The 17,796-nt window shown below is 38.9% G+C and overlaps 1 protein-coding gene across 2 annotated transcripts; it reads left to right on the forward strand.

Moving 5' to 3' along the window:
• Nucleotides 1-248: 248 nt before the first annotated feature.
• On the forward strand, nt 249-16,973 carry LOC101853392 (delta(3,5)-Delta(2,4)-dienoyl-CoA isomerase, mitochondrial). 2 transcript variants are annotated; one of them, XM_005100882.2, is made up of 8 exons: nt 249-491; nt 4,787-4,955; nt 5,721-5,809; nt 6,939-7,063; nt 9,472-9,585; nt 10,350-10,492; nt 15,304-15,454; nt 16,350-16,705. In XM_005100882.2, exons 1-8 carry the CDS (start codon nt 437-439, stop codon nt 16,443-16,445), a joined length of 942 nt encoding a protein of 313 aa, XP_005100939.1. In that variant the 5' UTR covers nt 249-436; the 3' UTR covers nt 16,446-16,705. The 2 variants fall into 2 exon arrangements, with proteins under 2 accessions (XP_005100939.1, XP_005100938.1); XM_005100881.2 differs by lacking the exon at nt 6,939-7,063 and adding an exon at nt 7,435-7,559 and having other exon boundaries at nt 253-491; nt 16,350-16,973.
• Nucleotides 16,974-17,796: the final 823 nt, after the last annotated feature.

Consider the following 17,796-nt stretch of genomic DNA (forward strand, 5'->3'; position numbering starts at 1 on the left):
TCTTATTGAGTAATTTCATATTGGATCTCTTATTAAATACGAATTATAAACTGGTTTGGTGAGAACAAAAATAAAAAAATACAAACACAAATTCTAATAATTAGCCAAACCAATTGCTGGAAACAAAACAAGGGAAAGCACTCTTGATTACTAGATTACTAAATTTAGATCTATCTTTTTTTACTGCTAGTTCTAGTAGCTAGCTAGTAAATAACATCGTCGTAAGTTCGCCGGATAAAAAGTGAAACAACAAGTTATATATATCTAGAGATCTAGATCAACAGCAGCTCACAAGTCCAAAGTCCGCAGTCCGAGTCTGTTGACGGTAGTTCTTTATAAAAATAAGTCATAAGTGCCGCTAGGCCTACCGTTGTGCGAGATTCAAAAACATTTCTCTAAGTCCTATTTCGTGCTGCTCTTTGACACTGACGGTTTCATGATGTTCAGCTTAGCCCGCCTCATCTCAAAGTCAGCTGGTTCCACTGTTGCTGGTAACTGATTAATAATATTTTCTAAAACTAGATCTAGATCTAGATTCTAGATCTAGTCTGTTAGATCTAGATATCTAGATCTAGATTCTAGATTCTAGATCTATCTGTCTAAAATTAGGTACCAGAAACTAAATTTTCAAACTAGATTCTAGATCTAGAATCTAGCTGTATGCCAAATTTATCTGTTCCATTTGAAAGGCCTAGATCTATATCCACTGAGCATTTTGGTACCATTCTTTAACATCTCCGTCAATTTTTAAGAAAATTGTAGTTGTTTAAAATTTGGTCAAATTTGTTAAAGTCAGTCACTGGCTGCAACCCCATGTTTGACAGACAATAAAAAAGTAACAAGTCCACTAAACATCTCCACATTAACAGAGTACAATCACTATAACAAATATATGGAGCATAATTTTTTTCAAGACTGAGATCTTTACAAATCAGTACTTTATCACCTCAAACACGATATCTGTCGTTATTTCGACAAAAACACAGAGCGTTGACCCGGCCGGCGTCGCACCGGCCCCAGCGGCGAGCGAGTCGGCTCTATACTGTAGTTGTAGTGTACCCCGCGTGCGGGGTCACATGCTTTCTGAGTCTCGCAGAAGGATTGATGTGAAATAATTCCAATTTAATTACTTTATTTTAGAAAGTGGCTATTCTCACCCGCCCGGAAGTTCTCGCAAGATCAACTCCTCCCCTCTTCTCTCTCTCTCTGTCTCTTTCTGAATACTGTCTATCAGTGTGGACGATCAAATTGACCAAAACAAAGTTAAAAAATGATGTTAAAACCCAAAAGTAAATTAATTTGGTTGTCTACAAAGATGCTACGGCTATTTAACTTTTCTAATCGAGCTAGATCTACTCACCAACACAAAAGAGCTCCAATTTACTCGGTTGCAGTTGACGCTGATGTCCATTTTTGTCAATTGCCACCGCGTCACTCGGTGGCAATTGACACTACCTATTTTTTAATAGAATTTTTTTTTTGATGAATTTAAGATTTAATTAAGGTAACAGTGTTTTAGATCTAAGGCAACATGCGTATATATATCTACAGGGTCCCCACCAAGTCGGGAATTTTTAGATAGGTCGGGAAAAAGTCTTGAATTTTGTGATGGGTCGGTAAGTCGGGAAAGGATAGGGCCTGTGACTGTGTAATATTAGTAGTGTAGCTATCTAGACAGTATGGTTGATGAATCATGAAGAGGAAACGTAATTGAACCGCTATGGTGGAAGTGCATGTACACCGTGTGACACCAAGGCTCGATCGGGAAGAATCAAGATCTACTTTTGCTTTCGTTACCACCCATAAATTTTCCGGTAATAGTCTGATAGATAACGCAACATTTGTAACATGCAGGTTTTGCGCTACGAACGCCGTGTGGCCTTGAAAATGAATCAATATTAAAAATTTGTCCTCTGCTGTCTCTTGTGAAAAAAAAAAAGAAAAGAAAGTTATATAAAAGCGTCTTGTCAGGTTTGCCCTCGTGACCGGTCAATGAACCTGTGAGTACTGGCGGTCTGAGCGCTGTGAAGTATATGACTCCGGAATGAGTTGGGGGGGAGGGGTAAAGATACACTCAGGAAAGGGGATTTGGGGGGGGGGGGGGACTGAAGACTACGCTAGAGGTCAAGAACTGAACTTGGAAGCAAATTTTTAGTATTTAGAATTTTGATAACTACTATAAGAGCTCTTGGCAAAGCGTGCGTTGGTGCAGGCCTTGTGTGGAATCAGGATCCGTCATGCCTTGTTATTGAACTAAAGTGTTCGCGTTTCATTGGATGTGGTGACTGTAATTTATAATCTATATTTTAGGTTTCTGTTCAAGATTGGCAGAATTTCAGTGTCACTGCATCTTTCCCTCCCTCAGTTCTTACACACCTCTCGCACTGAATAGGTCTACTTGAGCCATTCAAGTTAATAATTATTACTAATATTACTCTACTGGTTATTGACAGTCGATATTCTTGTTCTAGGTCTTTTCTCAAGCTCAAAACAGGATTCGTTTTTTATATAGGGCATATAGTTTATATAGGCTAATATGATGAGGGTAAAAATATAAATACATGTAAGTAAGAACAGACTGAGAACCGGTCACACAAGATCCCAGGGCCACACTGACATGTTGGCTGGATATAATGTACCTACATGTGTGTGTGTGTGTGTGTGTGTATTCACAAACATATACATATTATATTAGATATAAATGGAGCATGTGCTGTCATTGTTATGTAACATGCCCCTGGAAAATGGATGAGCCCTCCCCCCGGGAAAATTGAGAAGCTGGGTAGCAGTCACCCAGTGTTATAATCATCTGTTGTTTGAATGAAGACTACTACAAAATGTACATTTGCATTCATTTAAAGACATTTTGACTTTTTATCATTGATAGATGGCCTTTTTTGGGGGATCATTCTTGACGCGCTGCAGCCTGATTTTTCTCTCAAATTGGGTTCTTGAAAAAAATTTCAAGGATTTGGTGGGGACCCTGTATTTGAACTACTAACTGAGCCCCCTTTCGATGAAAGGAATGATCGGTGCATTAGATTAATATCAACTGAATATCATTTGTCTACTACATTTACACTCTACTGGAATGGAGCAATAAAACTTGAGAGAAAATTGACACACATGTTTCCAAGTTGCCAAATTAGATGCCTAGATTGATTCTCTATTCCACTTTTGTGGTTGTACAGAAGCATGTTGAGTTGATTGTTCCCAGTAGCAAGAAAAAGGATTTGACAAAGGGGTCCAGAAAATGCGATGATGGGCGTCAAATGAAAGGATCACAGTCGAATTCAGCACCAAGTAAATAAAGAAAACATGAGGCTAGATCTGTACGGGTGGCACACACTTTAAATAGTGCTCAGTATTGCGCAATAGTATCGAACGGAAGTACGACTTGAAATAAACAAACCTGGCGGATTTTCTAAAATTACAGAAACAGAAGTGCCGGCCTACAAAAGCGATCAGCGAAATAAAGAAATTTAGCTTTTTGCAGCAAAACTGTCTCAAAACTGAAAAAACGAAGGGCGTCGTGATCTGAAGAATATTTTAAAGAATCTTTTGGTGAAAACCGCATGTCGATCAATGCAGCCATTAAAAAGCCTTTGAATAGCAAAATTGGGCCACCACAATTAGATAGATATTAGACCCAATCATAATGTACAACAATAACACATTGGAAGGAGTTCCGCAGAGGGCCAGCCAATCAACAACATTCAAAAGAAGGGATATAATTTTGAGCGGGATACCTTAACCCTAACCCTTGTATAGTTTGCTCAGTAGACCTTGTCACGATAAATGCCGGCCCTCTTCGGAACTCCTCCCAACATGTTAATACTTGCATTTGTAGCACTTTACTGAACCCAAACAACAATAAAACTTACTGACTTAACGGTACGCCAACTTGTGCAGTGACTACATTCACGGCGCCGTGGCGCAGTGACTACATTCACGGCACTGTGAACGGAACGTAGTTTGCAGGCTACATTCTTGGTGCCCTGAATCATCAACAATTGGCTCAGATCATGACTGAAACGCTACGGTCGCTCAAACGCAAAGAGAAGTGAATGAGGAAACAGCACAGCAATACTCATGTGAAAAATAATGCAGCAGTGGTCCGAATGCAACAGATTTACGGAGGGCGAAGGCGAGCACAGCAAAACAGTCTCAGTCAACAAGGATTTATCAAGGGGGGAGCGGGGAGATGATTTGGTTATGACTGGTTTCTGTTTTAGAAAGGTTTCTGTTAAGGCAGGTTCGACTGCTTTTATTGTATTTTAAATGGAACCTGAAAATCTTTTTCTGTGCGCGTGCTCACTATGTGCATTCTAGTGTCTAGATCTTGTTTCCAGCTTGGAACAAGTAGTGTAATTTTCTAGCTCTTAAGATCATGTATTACAGTAATCTGGCCATTATATTGAGCCTAGACTCCTTGATCAAGCTCAGAGAGTTCAAATGTGTACAAACATAATATTCATATTATATAATTTCAAGGTTTGATTTATTTTAGACGATATATTTAATTGATAATATGGATCCGTGAATGATGATGTTGAAAAGTAGACTCAATTTTATATATGGACATGAACAAGGCCCTATTCACTCCACTACAAATAACCCCCTGAAATAGATCCTAGAAATTCTGGATTGATCAATCTGACAGGAAAGCTCCATCTCAGTCTATTATGGATCTTCAAATTTCAACTACCAACTATTCATAAAAAGTAGTCTCACTTATAATCTGACCACTTCCTTCTCTGACATCATATAATATATGTTATTTCAGGTGAGGCCAAACATGTGCCTTCAAAGCTGTCATTAATGGCCAGAGCAATGAGCTCCCAAGTAACTTACGAGTTTGAGACATTGAATGTGACTTCTCCTGAGGAATATGTCAAACATGTTGAGCTAAATCGCCCCAAAAAGATGAATGCCATGAACACAGCCTTTTGGACGTAAGTTTCTCGTGTATTTATTGTTACTAGGTCAAACAAAGATTAGATTCACTTTGATATATATATGGTCTCTTTTAAGCACAAGGGGGTTATACCAGAAAAATGCTGTTTTGAGAAAATCAAAGTTTTTGGACCCCTGTTCAGTTTCTGTAAAAGACAAGGAAAGTTTTCTCTTTTCTAAACAAATATACACACATATGAAACCAAACTTCTCCAATAGGTAGGGCAATGCCCACTTTTGGTGTAGGTCAAGATTCCTGGAAACCCCCGAAATCTGGGTTAGCCCGCTTGTCCTTAAAAGCGACCGTACTTCTCTTCAGTAATAACATTTTTCTCAAGAAGCCCACAAGCTGCACAGCGAGTGGAAATGAAGCTCTTAATAAATGCTTAAAATGTAGCAGACACTTCAGTGCCAGAATTGGTTTCATTTGCTATTGCAAAAGCCACATGTATGCCATCTCATTTTTTCTGCTTTACTACTTATGAAATATACTCACTATGCATGTGTATTGGTCATTGTTAATATGTTAAACATTGAAGGACAAACAATTATTATTATTACAATTATTATTGGTTATAAATTTCAAAAATTCTTTGTTTGGATAGACAAACCTGTGTACAGAGGCCATAGCGTGCTTAGCATCCATGTGTTATTTCTGTCAGGATAATTTTGTGGCCTTCTTACTTTTACAGTCTTTTACTTTTATTTACTTTTTTTTTTCTTTTAAGTTTTTCTGTTGTAAAATAAATCATTCCGTGTTTCAGCGAAATGATTGACTGCTTCAATAAACTAGCTGTGGACCCTGAGTGTCGAGTGGTTATCCTTTCTGGTGCCGGAAAGATGTTTACTGCAGGTTGGCTGGTTTTCATCGAAGAATTTAAAAAAATAGTTTTTACTTTTCGCCTCATGGATTACTTTAGTTTGTAACTAGAAGAATTGTTTAATTGTTTCTCATTAATTGTAATTTTTGTTTAGTAACTTTACTGTGTACTTATTGGTTCAAGAGGAGTAGCTTTTAGTCAAAATGTCTCAATTTATATTATATAATTGTGTAACAATTCAGTATTAGTCAGTGGCCCACTAGCAAGACTGATGTCTCAAACCAAATTAATGATTGGGCAAAGAGAAATGGAATCTAATGGTTGTGGACTTCGATTAAGCCACTCTGCCAGGCGAGTGATGGGAGAAGGGTGTGGTTTGGGAATAGCTGTTACCCCACCATGCGAGCCCAGAGTAATGCAGATGGTCAGGCTGGCTTGGTGTGAAATTGTCACATCGCTGCTTGTGTTCAAGTGGCGTGCCGGCACGGAAACTTTCCTGGGTAGCCAGATTTGTGAAGTTTGACCACTGACTGCTGCCAAAAAATAATTCCTCCGAATCGATGTTACATGCAGGGGAGGGATGGATGACATTTGTTGATTGTGCTTATTGCATCAATGGGTGGGCGGGGCTAAGAGTGGGAACAAAGGAAACGTTCTGTCTTTTCTGTTTTTAATAGGTCAAACAGTGGTCCTAATGAGGAGCAAAACTGGTGGCAATGGATTAGAAAGACTGATACATGTACATGCCATGATAAATTATCAGAGCAGCTAGGATAGCATTTGGGAGGTATGAAGTTTTGACGACTGCTTGCAAACTGGACAGACGACCTTTGGTCCCACAGCGCACAACTAGCCCCTTGGGGACCCCCCCCCCCCCCCCCCAAATAAAAAAAAAATCCCCTAAGATGGATTTTTTTTATTCTGGCTCCTTTACAATTTCGTCTTTGACAGGTTCCATAGTATCATAGATAACATTTCTTTCACTTAAATTCAGTATCTGTGCTTGATTTTTCTATACTGTTGAGAACAGCCGTGTGTTTGCTAAGACCTGTTCACTAATATTTGGGGAAAATTAATTAATTTTAGTGCAAAGATAGGTTTAACTGTTCACTTTGTTTTATTTCCAAATAACTAATTTCCTTGAAATTGAATGCATTTCAGGTCTAGATTTTAGTGACAACGAGTTTTTCAAAACACTCATGGAAGGTGATGAGGTCAGCAGAAAGGCCTTTATATTTCGTCGTGGTATACCAATGATGCAAGAATCATTCAGTGTTTTGGAAAGGGTGTGTCTTTTGTTGATTGTGATTTACTTGTTTTCTGTATATCGATTTTATTAAAGTTAATATTTTTGTAGAAGTTAAAGAAATGGGATATTAGGTGATTGCAAGACACCACTTGTCGATGGTGAAAGTTTGTGATCTGGCTATTCCATAGTCCCCAATTGAGTTCTCAGTTAATGGGATGGATTGTTGAATGAATGGTATGGTGTGCAAGGTGAACATTTTCATCATATGAAATTGCATCTTTTGCTCACACCATCTGGTGTTAGCTGTGACACTGGAACATTTCAGGTTTGCATCTTGCAAAATTTGCAAAAGTAGTATTTTCTAAAATATGTTCATATTTGGGAGTATAATTTTCAATTGCTCCACAGGCCTGGATTTTAACGATAATGAGGTGATGTTGATTCAGATGTCAGATTTGGATGTAAGCCGAAAAGCAGTTGCAGTGAAAGAAGGTTTACGTCACTTGCAGAACTCTTTTACGTCCATAGAAAGGGTGCGTCTTGCTTTCCTCTTATTCTCACTAAAGGGTGGTACAACTGTTCTGGGAAATCAGTCCATTATTTTTACATTCCTAGACTTATCCACCAACAATAGCAAACCCCCCCCCCCCCCTTTCCCCCAGATATGATTGTTCAGTGTGTTTCTGATCAGTGTAAAGTATCTGTAACCTTAAACAGATGATGTATTTTAAGTAAATACAGAGAAAATAAAGGCTGTCCCCTGTTTAAACTAAAGCTCTCTAAGCTATTAATAATGATGAATTCTGTTTGAACCAAGTCCCAAAGGAACCGAATTCATGCTTTTTAATATGGAAGCCATTTGAGGAGTAAGCCAACAGAGGTCTGACTTTTACAAATAGATAATCAGTTCAAAGCTGGTTTTTAGCTCTTATAAGGCAGTTTTTCATTTTTGTAGTGTACATTCTTTGCTGTTGAAGCGATATATATTTATTGCTGTACAGAGTACTGTGTTATATAACGTACTATTATTTCAATGTCCTTTCTTCTTGTTCTACTGAGGTGAAATCAGTTTCTTGATTTTTTTATTTACCGGTGTCTGTGGTATTATGATAGGCATTTCCTTGTCACACACAGGAGACGAGTTCGATTCCCAAGTGGGGAGAATTTTTATGATTATCTCAGTCTTTCTTCTGGGATGTTGTATCACTCTAGGCCAGGTTAGAAGCCTGCCTCCTAAATGATCTAAATTGTGTGGATGGGGGTGCAAAAACTCTGATGTTGAGTTAAACCTTACATGTTTCTGGGTGACAAGGATCAAATGTTGTTGCCATAACGACCTAAACTTCATGTAAAACAAAAAAATAGAAAAAATCCGCCATGTGGTCAGGGGAAAAAAGCCAATTTTCTGGGGGGTGCTATGAAAGCTAATTTAAGCACCAAAATGTTGTTTTTATAACGACATAACCTTCTTTTTAGTGTAACATACTTATTATTACCCAAATGGAAGGAAAAGCGTCTTAAAAAAATAGGGGTTTTTTTTACACAATCAAGAAGTGGTACAGAAGGTGTCGCATTCAACGAGAAGTCGGCTCCAATGAGGCAATCTTTAATCCTTGATTTTTTTCTCTGTATCTCTTTGTAAATGTACGTCAGCCCCAACGAGGTTGCAAACAGACCGAAGTCGTTTTCAACGAGGTCACGATTACCAAATAAAAGCAATTAGCGGCCCCAAAAGCAAAGAATTTTCTCTTTTCTCTCCATCTCAGGCGAAGCACAAGGTCCATCCTCGATTCCTAACATATTGTATTGCTAGATCTTGTGTGCCTCCTAATATGGGCCCCAAAGCCAAGTGGATGGGCAAGGGTTAGCCTACGGTAGGGATGGGAGGGGGTGGGTGGGAACGCTATGCGGGCTGTGTGAAACTGGATGGATAGGTCTAGATCGAGACCTTCATTTTTTTCAATTTTCTTTTCTTCCCCTGATGAGAAAATCCAAGCTCTCGCCTTTTCTTTATGTAGGTCTAGGCCCAGATGTGAGAGGGTATGTTTCCACACGAGAAATGTTCCAGAAACAAATATTTTAAAATGCAGAAATGACGGTCAGAACACAGCTCAAACTCGCGCACACTGATGCTGTTTGAGATTTTCGTAACCAGGAGAAACAACTGTTTAATTACTGGTATTGGTACATTGTGTAATACAATAACTTGCCTCCTTTCTTTTCTTTAGTCTTTGTCACGTTCATCGAGAAGTCGGATCCAACGAGGACAACAAGCCGGTCCCGGCAGCCTCGTTGAATGTGACACCCACTGTACCTTTCTTTTGATCACCAGTATAATAATATTGTTCTAATTTGTTCCATGCAAAATCTATAATGTTGTTGTGCTGAATTACCGTAAGTGTAACAAGTCAATTTACAATCATTTTCTTGTTTGTTTCCGTGCAGTGTAACAAACCAGTGATCACAGCCATGCATCAGGGTTGTATTGGTGCTGGTGTAGACATGTCAGCTGCTGCTGACATCCGTTACTGTACAGATGATGCTTGGTTTCAAATAAAGGTAAATCTGTACTGCCCAAAACTGAGTCGATAGGGCCATAAAGCACCTTCTCAAACAAACAAATAAAAGTAAATCAGTACATTTTTGACAGGGGCACAGTTCCTTGGTTACAGTTACCGATGATGCATATTTTTAGATTGAATGTGTACTGTTGTTTATACATATATCTTTTCCTCATGTTTTTTGTGTGGAATTTTTTTGGAAGGAGCAAGTACATCATTTATGTGATACAGTTGTTTCATTATTAAAAGCAGTTTAAAAGCAATGTATTGTTTAGTAAGATTTGTCTGCACGACTGTGAAAGTCCCAAACTTAAGATCTATTGGAATATTTTAAGTCAGCTGCATCAGTTTCACACAAACTTAGAAGAGGAGTGTTTTGTCATGAATATAAAAGTATTAATAATGCTAAGTACCAAGAATAGTACTTATATGTTATGTTCTCCTGCAGGTTTGATTTCAAATTTTCCCATTTCAGGGTGTTTAAGGGTGAGGTGAATTCTAGAAATATTCCTTCAGAAGTTAACTTGTTTTGAATGCCATTTTTCTGACATTTACCACAAGAACAAAAGTAAAACATTAGGCCATATTAAACGTGCTGTATGCCATTCACAGTGTACTTTTCTGCCTTGTGTGTCCCAAGATAGAGATTAACCTAAAGCGTTGTAAGTGATAAAATGACAGAAGGGTCCATATTGCAGTAAAGTATCAACTGCCTGTCCATTTTCCTTTCATTTCTTTTTTTCTGATTTCTTGAAAAATCAGGAAATTGAACTTGGATTAGCAGCAGATCTGGGCACCCTTCAAAGATTCCCCAAGATCATTGGCAATGACAGTCTGTGCAGAGAACTTGTGTACACAGCCAGGAAATTTACAGCAGAAGAAGCAAAGGATATGGGATTTGTCAGGTGAATGGAGTGTACTATTGTAGAACTTGTATTAAGACAATTACTTGTACCTACAGCCACTTCCCATTTCCTCCCTTGTGTATTTTTTACATCATAATGACATCTTGTAAGACAATCACCTGTCTAAGGCCGGTCCCAGAGAGGCTCTGTAGGTCTGGCCTGTAGCTCGCCTGGCGCGTACCGCGCAAATGAAAACAATACGTTACATGTGCTGGAGCAGCGTCGCTGTGTGGTCTGTCTGTTATCAGCGGAGCTGCGCGACGCGTCAGACATGCTATTCAACAGTATTCAGGGATGCCAAATCTCTGGTTTTTCCGTTTTTTTCATACACTTTAGCAATGCCAATCGGGCTTTCCCGCGAGGCGAAAATTTGGTCCCCGTTTACGGGCGATTTTGCGGACCCGGCCGAAGCGTAGGTGACTAACTTTGTCAACCTCGGTCTGCTCTATTTCCGAACCAATCCGAATGAAACTCGGCTACCAATCAGAAAATAGGGCAAACTAATGATATGTGGACGTTGAAGTTCGTACACATAAATTAACCTATACTTTTGGTGTCGGGAACACTTTCGTATCGTGTACACCGAAAACTATAAGTGACCTACAAATACCAGCATGACTATTCCGGGCCCGTTCATTGGTCACTTGAAATAGGGCAATGGCGGGCGCGCGCATCCGGTTGTTTTTCTCTCTATTCCCCTGTAACATCGCAATGGGGGTATTCCGAGGCCAGGTTATCTCGTCTCGGGGTGTTCGCGTCTCAACGGGGAAAAAGAATTTTTAATTGTACGGCATGCTAGATTGAATTAACTTATCTTTTACGGTTGGCATGGTCTAAAGTCATCATAAAAAGCTTTGCAATTATTTAGTCACGCTGCCGACATATATTCTTAAAGATCCCATGTTGTGATACGATGCTATAAATAAAATGGACTCATCCCGACACCCCTTTTTCGCAAAATCGTAATATGTACACCACAATTTTAATTATAACAAAATAACTACGAAATTGGTAGTAAATCTGACTGCAGAAATGATTTCTACACTCCAAAACACATCAGGTAGCCAAGTTTCTCTCGAACATTTGGATTAGTTACCGAGATATCATCGATTTTCTTACAGAATCTGCTACTTTTTAGGAGTATTTTCCTATATGTGGGTCATCCATATTTTGCCGACCTTTACAACCCCATAACTTTTTTATTTATGAACCGTTTCTCAAAATTCAAGAAGCATAATTATCAGAATTGAAAATTCTTTCTTAGGTACCAAAAAAAAGGGGGCAAAAGTGAAAATTTAAATTTTCATTGGCATTGCTATACACTTGCAAAGGAAAGGTGAATGGTAAGAGAAGTGTTTTTATTTGCTCATTTAAAGATTTTACAAGGTTCGTTTTAGGTGAGGTGTGATGCTCCGCTCATTTTCCTTTTTTTTCTCAAAAGTCATTTGGCATCCCTGAGTATTGTAAAACTCATCTAGCACGCAGCCTCACTTCGTGTTCATTATCGACCGAAATTCTTCACAGGTCATCAAAATCAGCAAGGAGTTAGTATTATTAGGTGCTTTACTAATTAGATGTTGACCACAAAATCCCAAGAAATGCTCTTTATCATACATTAAAATTTCCAATCGAAAGGTTAACCTAGTTTTGACTGTTTACATTCGTAGGCCTGTGTGCTTCTAGGCTAGAATCTAGAACTATAATCTAAATCTAGATTCATAGTTCCGGAAATGAGATGCAGAGGGATGTCCCTAGAAAGGCCTAGATTCTAGGTATAGATAATAATTTACATCTGATCTAGATCTAGATTTTTATAGTATTCACCTCAGAATCTATCTAGATCTAGACCAAGATCTATCTAAATATCTGGAGTGCAGTGTCCGTAGACAGATCTCGAAGCAGGGGCTAGGTAAGGATGAAAGAATATTGTATCATATGATGATGAGGAGATCGGAATTATGAAAGAAGGAAAACAGACCAAACGAGCGAGGAGACAGGATTGAAGCAGAGAGCGCATATACAACTCTCACAGGGTTCCCACTGGTCTTTAGAAAAGTCCTTAATTAAAGTCTGTAGTTTTTGTCAAAACAAAATTAAGGATGAAAAGTCATTAATTTCTAACACCAGGTTGTCACGTCACGTCCTTAAAGGTTCCTTTAATTTGGCAATATTTGTCAAAATAAGGTCATGGAAATTATAGATGATGTTACATCAACGCTGTTGCATGGCATGAACTTGACTGTAAAACACGGCACACCGTAGGCCTACATAGCAAGGCAGACACGTCAGTTGCCCAACACCAACCCACAGTGCGGCTGTGCTGACACGCAGCGAACGTTCCTCGCGCTCGCTCCGACACAGACGTACCAAGCCACTCTAGGACTGGCCTAAGACGGCCACTTTTCTCCTTGATGATGGGTGTCTGTGTTGAACAGTTGACCTTTATTTTGTCCCCTGTTAGGGAAACAACTTGGCCAATGTCTTTTGTTGCTGAGGGTATTGTTCTAAAAAGCTATTGCCTTTCTGACTTATTAAAGGATGAGCTACCACTTCTAAAAATAGGTCAACATTTTTTTAAAAATCTCTTTTGGAGGTTTGATCATGTGAGGCAGAGTTCTACCTTTGCTCATAAAGGCTTCTCTAATAATTTTACGCAACAGATTTTTTTTAACATGTAGGTGGCTTCTCAAAATTTTTGATAACTTTAGTATAAAAAGTTCTTGGCCCCCGAATTTTGGTATTCAGGCTCCAGTGTGAGTGTATTAGTATTAGAGCAAGTGTGGGATCGTTTTCTTCAATGTGACAGATAATTGGATACTGAGGAAAAGCAAGTTGGAGAAAGAAGATAACGTGGAAATGAAATAGAAATGAAAAGATAAATACCATATAATACAAAAACCAATAACCAATATGTAACTTGCCGGGGGGGGTTAATTGAAAAAGGCACATAGGCCTATTGCAGAAAACCTTGAGAAAGAAGATTCTGAGTCTAATCTCTATAGCCTTTGAGCAGCACTCTTAACATTACACAGAAGAGATGTGTATATATCTCAGTACATTGTAGACCTACACTATCAGAACAGTTTGTTGGCTCAGAAATTTATAAATGATTACTGTACAAAAGATGGAGGGCATTATATGTGTCACGACGCAGTGGAATCAGGCTCTCGTCAATTTTTTGGCAGATGGAGTTGTTGGTATCATCTTAAAGCTTGTTCATTTGTCTTGATTTATTTTGCTAAAAGAATTTCCCATCGATCTTCAAAGGAAGTCAGAATATTTCGGATTGAAGGAGGTAGGGGTCACCTGGTTTTAGAGGTAAAACTTGTGAGAAAATGGCTGCCAAAGTTTGGTGACTTCCAGAGCTTGAGTGTCCTTGAAAACTGCCAATTTGCATTTTATGTGCCTTTAATCAACATTTTCAGAAAAATCCACACTGGAATCTGTTTTTCAATAGACATTTACACTTTGCCACCACAAGGCTCATATAGTAAAAAAAACCTTGCCATCAAAGGCAACGGCATTTTGGGGAAAATCCAAAGATCCAGGGTGGTAAACATCGCCAATTAGCGAGATGTGACAGAAAAATGTTAAAGGTGCTAAGCAAAAAAACAAAAAATTGATTAAAATAGCCAAACCAGCGGAAAAATGCCAGTTTCTTCAATTTCATGATTTTGGCGAGTGCGTTATTTCACCACGATGCCTTACACATTGTGTGTTTTGATTTGTGGCGGCAAAAGGGTACTGTGGCAATCTCTTGAAATGCATTATTATGTAAATGATACTTTACTTTATCCGTCCTCTTGTACCTCTAGGGCGTCGAGGGGAGAAAGAGCTTCCTGCCTCTAGCAAGTTTGATGGCCTGGCTGGGTGGGATATTGTATGTTCTCAGGGTGTCGTTCACACCATGCAGGTCTTTCTTGGTCTTCCTCTTGCCTTGTACCCTGATACTTTCCTTTAGTAGGCTTTACTGGTGAGCTGGTTAGGTGCCATACGTGTGAGATGTCCAAACCACCTGATTGTTTGCCTTCAAATGTAGTGGAGGACAGGTGTTGTTCCCACCATTTCTCTGATCTTGTTGTTTCTGACCATGTCCCTTCTGGTTTTGCTGACGGCTCTCCTTAGACATCTCATCTCACAGGTGGTTATCTTACGTTCCAGACTTTTGGTCAGGGTCCATGTCTGGCACTGGTAGGTCAAAGTGGGGATGAAGAAAGAGTTAATGAGCTTGGTTTTGGTCTCAATGGGGTAAATGATATCAAATGCTTAAAACAAATTTGTTATGCACGGTCTGCAAGGATAACCATGGAATGTACTGATCAGCTGAAAGAAAAATTGTGTGAACTTGTGTGGGTTTTCAATATTAAATGATAGAAGACTACATATTATTTATTGCCCACTGTTAAAACATTTTTGGAACAACAGCCCTTATTCAATTCGTCCTTGAAAGTTATCACTGGCTTACTAATATCTTTAATCAGCTGCTTGATACCTGAGTTTGTTTGTTCCAAGAATTAAATTGTAAAAGATGGTGCCTTTCTATTACACTCTTAATAAATTTGAAACTAACAGTTGTCTGAACACTTAGCCAAATTCATACAGTATTTCTGATAGCTTCAATTTGTTTTTTTCTTTTAAAGTTGAATTGTTCTTGTTATAGTCTTCGGGGTAACAATAAAGGCAAATGCATTACTAACATCCCTGGTCTTTTTTAGTCTCCGGAATTGTGTAATTCTAACAGTTTTCTGACTTTGCAGTGTGGTTTGTTTTATTTTCAACCATATCTCTATTTTCTAAAATGCCTTTTTCAGTCGCATATTCCCTGACAAAGAAGCAATGATGGCAGCAACTGTAGAATTGGCTCAAACTATTGCTTCAAAAAGTCCTGTTGCCATCCAGGGGTCAAAGATCAACATGGTCTATTCAAGGGATCACTCAGTTCCAGAAGGCCTTGAATACATGGTGGGTTCTGTTTACTTTTTAGTGCTATGTCTCTTAAGAGCAGTGTTACGGTCTTATGTGGGTAGTTACAGGGTGCTCTTGTTTGATTTGCTCCTTCTTTCCTGTCAAACGTCTATTGTCCTAATCTGTCCTTTTTTGTGTGAGTTTGTAACTTTTGTAACACTGCTAATCTTAGGCACATATATCATCTAACTGTGTTACAAATGGACATCTGCGTACAGTCCCGTAATACCATGCCTTAGCGCAAAGGACGTATGGTCCCCTAGCGCCAAACACTATGGGGGCGTACGGTCCCCTAGTGCCAAGCGCTATTGGGGCGTACGGTCCCCTAACAATAGCCATTTCTATTTCTCTGTCTATAACCCGTTTCCAGAAAAAGTGCTACCTAAATAATTAAACTCCTTCACCTGTTGTTTACTATTGACCTGGATGTTCAGGGGACTATGGTTTGGGCTCACTTTCATAACTTCTGTTGTTGATGTGCTTATTTTCGTGTCAAATTTCCCACAGCTGTTGTTCAGTTTGGTAGTATGATTTTGGAGGCTTTGTTGATTTGAATGAATAAGACATTGATGGTCTGCAAACAGAAGTTCATTTAGAATTTCCAGGCTTTGATTTGCTTCTTACATTATTGTGTCCATATGGATATTATATAAAGGAGGGAAGATAAAACACATCCCTGTCACACACTAGACCTTACTTTGAACCAGTCTGCATTGCCTTCCTTTGTTCTTTCTAAGCTACTGCTGTTGGTTTATACAGCAAGTATTTTCAATAAAAAAGGTTCATGATTTCATTCATAATATATTCGTTCACAAACGGGGATTATGTGTTCCAGTGAGCGGATGGGTCTGTTTATTATATTTTTCCCTTTTATTTCCCTTTTCTTCCTCAGGCCACCTATAATAGTGCCATGCTCCAATCTGAGGACACAATGAAAGCTGTCATGGGTTTGATGACAAAGGAAACGCCTGTCTTTGCCAAACTATGATTTGGATTTTTTATAATGATTTGACTTTTTTTTCAATCAATTCTGATTTTGTGGTAGAATAATGACTGCTTTGGAAATGTTTTGGTGTAAGCTATATGTTAAAATAAGAAGTCTGTTGCTGAAGATAAAACACACCATTGAGATTACGCTTTTTCCAGAGCTTTGGGGAATATTGTCACTTTCGATCTTCTGAGGGTGAGGAAATCTGTTCATTAAATTTATTTGAGACAGCTGTATGGCAGAAGCTAAAGCACTCTTTATTAGTGCGTTGTTGGGTTTTTTTGTATTGCATTTTTTTTTTCAAATTTGCTGCAGACCATGTCACTCTATGAGAATACTTGTATGTTACCATAGTAAGAAAGTGAAACTTGAAGAATGAGATTCTAGATACACAAGTATTATTGTGAATTACAGTAGGGTCCCTGCTTAGAGAAGGAGGTGATTTTTTTATGTTTGTATAAATCGTTTTTAAACAATTTTTTTCTTGACAGAGGAAAATTAATCCCGGTATCTGATTGAAAAAAAAAATAATGATTGGGTTACAGTGGAACTTGGATTCAACGAGCTCGGATTCAACGAGATGAGATTGATTCCCCGGTTTTTTTTCTTCTTTAAAATCAATAAAAATAACCCAGATTCAACAAGCACTTAAATCAGCGAGCTCAGATTCAACGAGTTCGCTTCCAAGGTGAACAACCTCCGCAGACGTGGCTTCGCTCATTTTTCTTCCAGAACGAACTTTATCTATTCCCTGAAACCATCCATTGCACCTGCATCATGAACCATCATTTACCTAGCCGATTGCATGCGACAAATCAGCAGCCTTTTTTCATACCAACACATGCATTGTTGACACACGCACGTGTCTACTCTGGCGTGTGTCGGGGTCGGATGGGCAGCCTGCACACGTGTGGCTGTGTGTGCATGTCGGGGGGGGGAGGGGGCACTAGCGGTCCGTACGTTGAACGTCGCAGATACAAACGCGTCAGTCTTTTTTTCCCTCTCGGCAACTGATCACTAATACAATGATAAGCTTGTCTTGACGTAGATCTACATAATGAATTGTGCGCTGGTGTATGGAATCAAAAGTTGCTGTACGCTAGGCTCTATACAGCAACACAACTTTTTGGTAAACAATCGAGATAACTCAGGCGTATGCATTTGAACGAATCGGGTCCTTTTTTACACTGCTCATAATATGCAGACATTTCATGCACTGCTTGTGACTTCTCTTTATACATTACTTGCTCAGTGCCTGTAATTATCTACTCAAAACCTCGTGTTTGCTATAACGAACACTCGGATTCAACGAGATTTTAGGTCAGTCCCGGCAACCTCGTTGAATCCAAGT

The sequence above is a fragment of the Aplysia californica genome, unplaced genomic scaffold (genome assembly GCF_000002075.1).
Source record: "Aplysia californica isolate F4 #8 unplaced genomic scaffold, AplCal3.0 scaffold00264, whole genome shotgun sequence".
Classification (NCBI taxonomy): Eukaryota; Metazoa; Mollusca; class Gastropoda; order Aplysiida; family Aplysiidae; genus Aplysia; species Aplysia californica.

What these genes read in the sequence shown, in the direction of transcription:
- LOC101853392 (XM_005100882.2), top strand. Translation starts at nt 437, where the DNA reads ATGATGTTCAGCTTAGCCCGCCTCATCTCAAAGTCAGCTGGTTCCACT. An exon ending in CGGAAAGATGTTTACTGCAG is followed by an intron (nt 5,810 to 6,938) that starts GTTGGCTGGTTT and finishes AATGCATTTCAG; the next exon opens with GTCTAGATTTTAGTGACAAC. An exon ending in ATGCTTGGTTTCAAATAAAG is followed by an intron (nt 9,586 to 10,349) that starts GTAAATCTGTAC and finishes TTGAAAAATCAG; the next exon opens with GAAATTGAACTTGGATTAGC.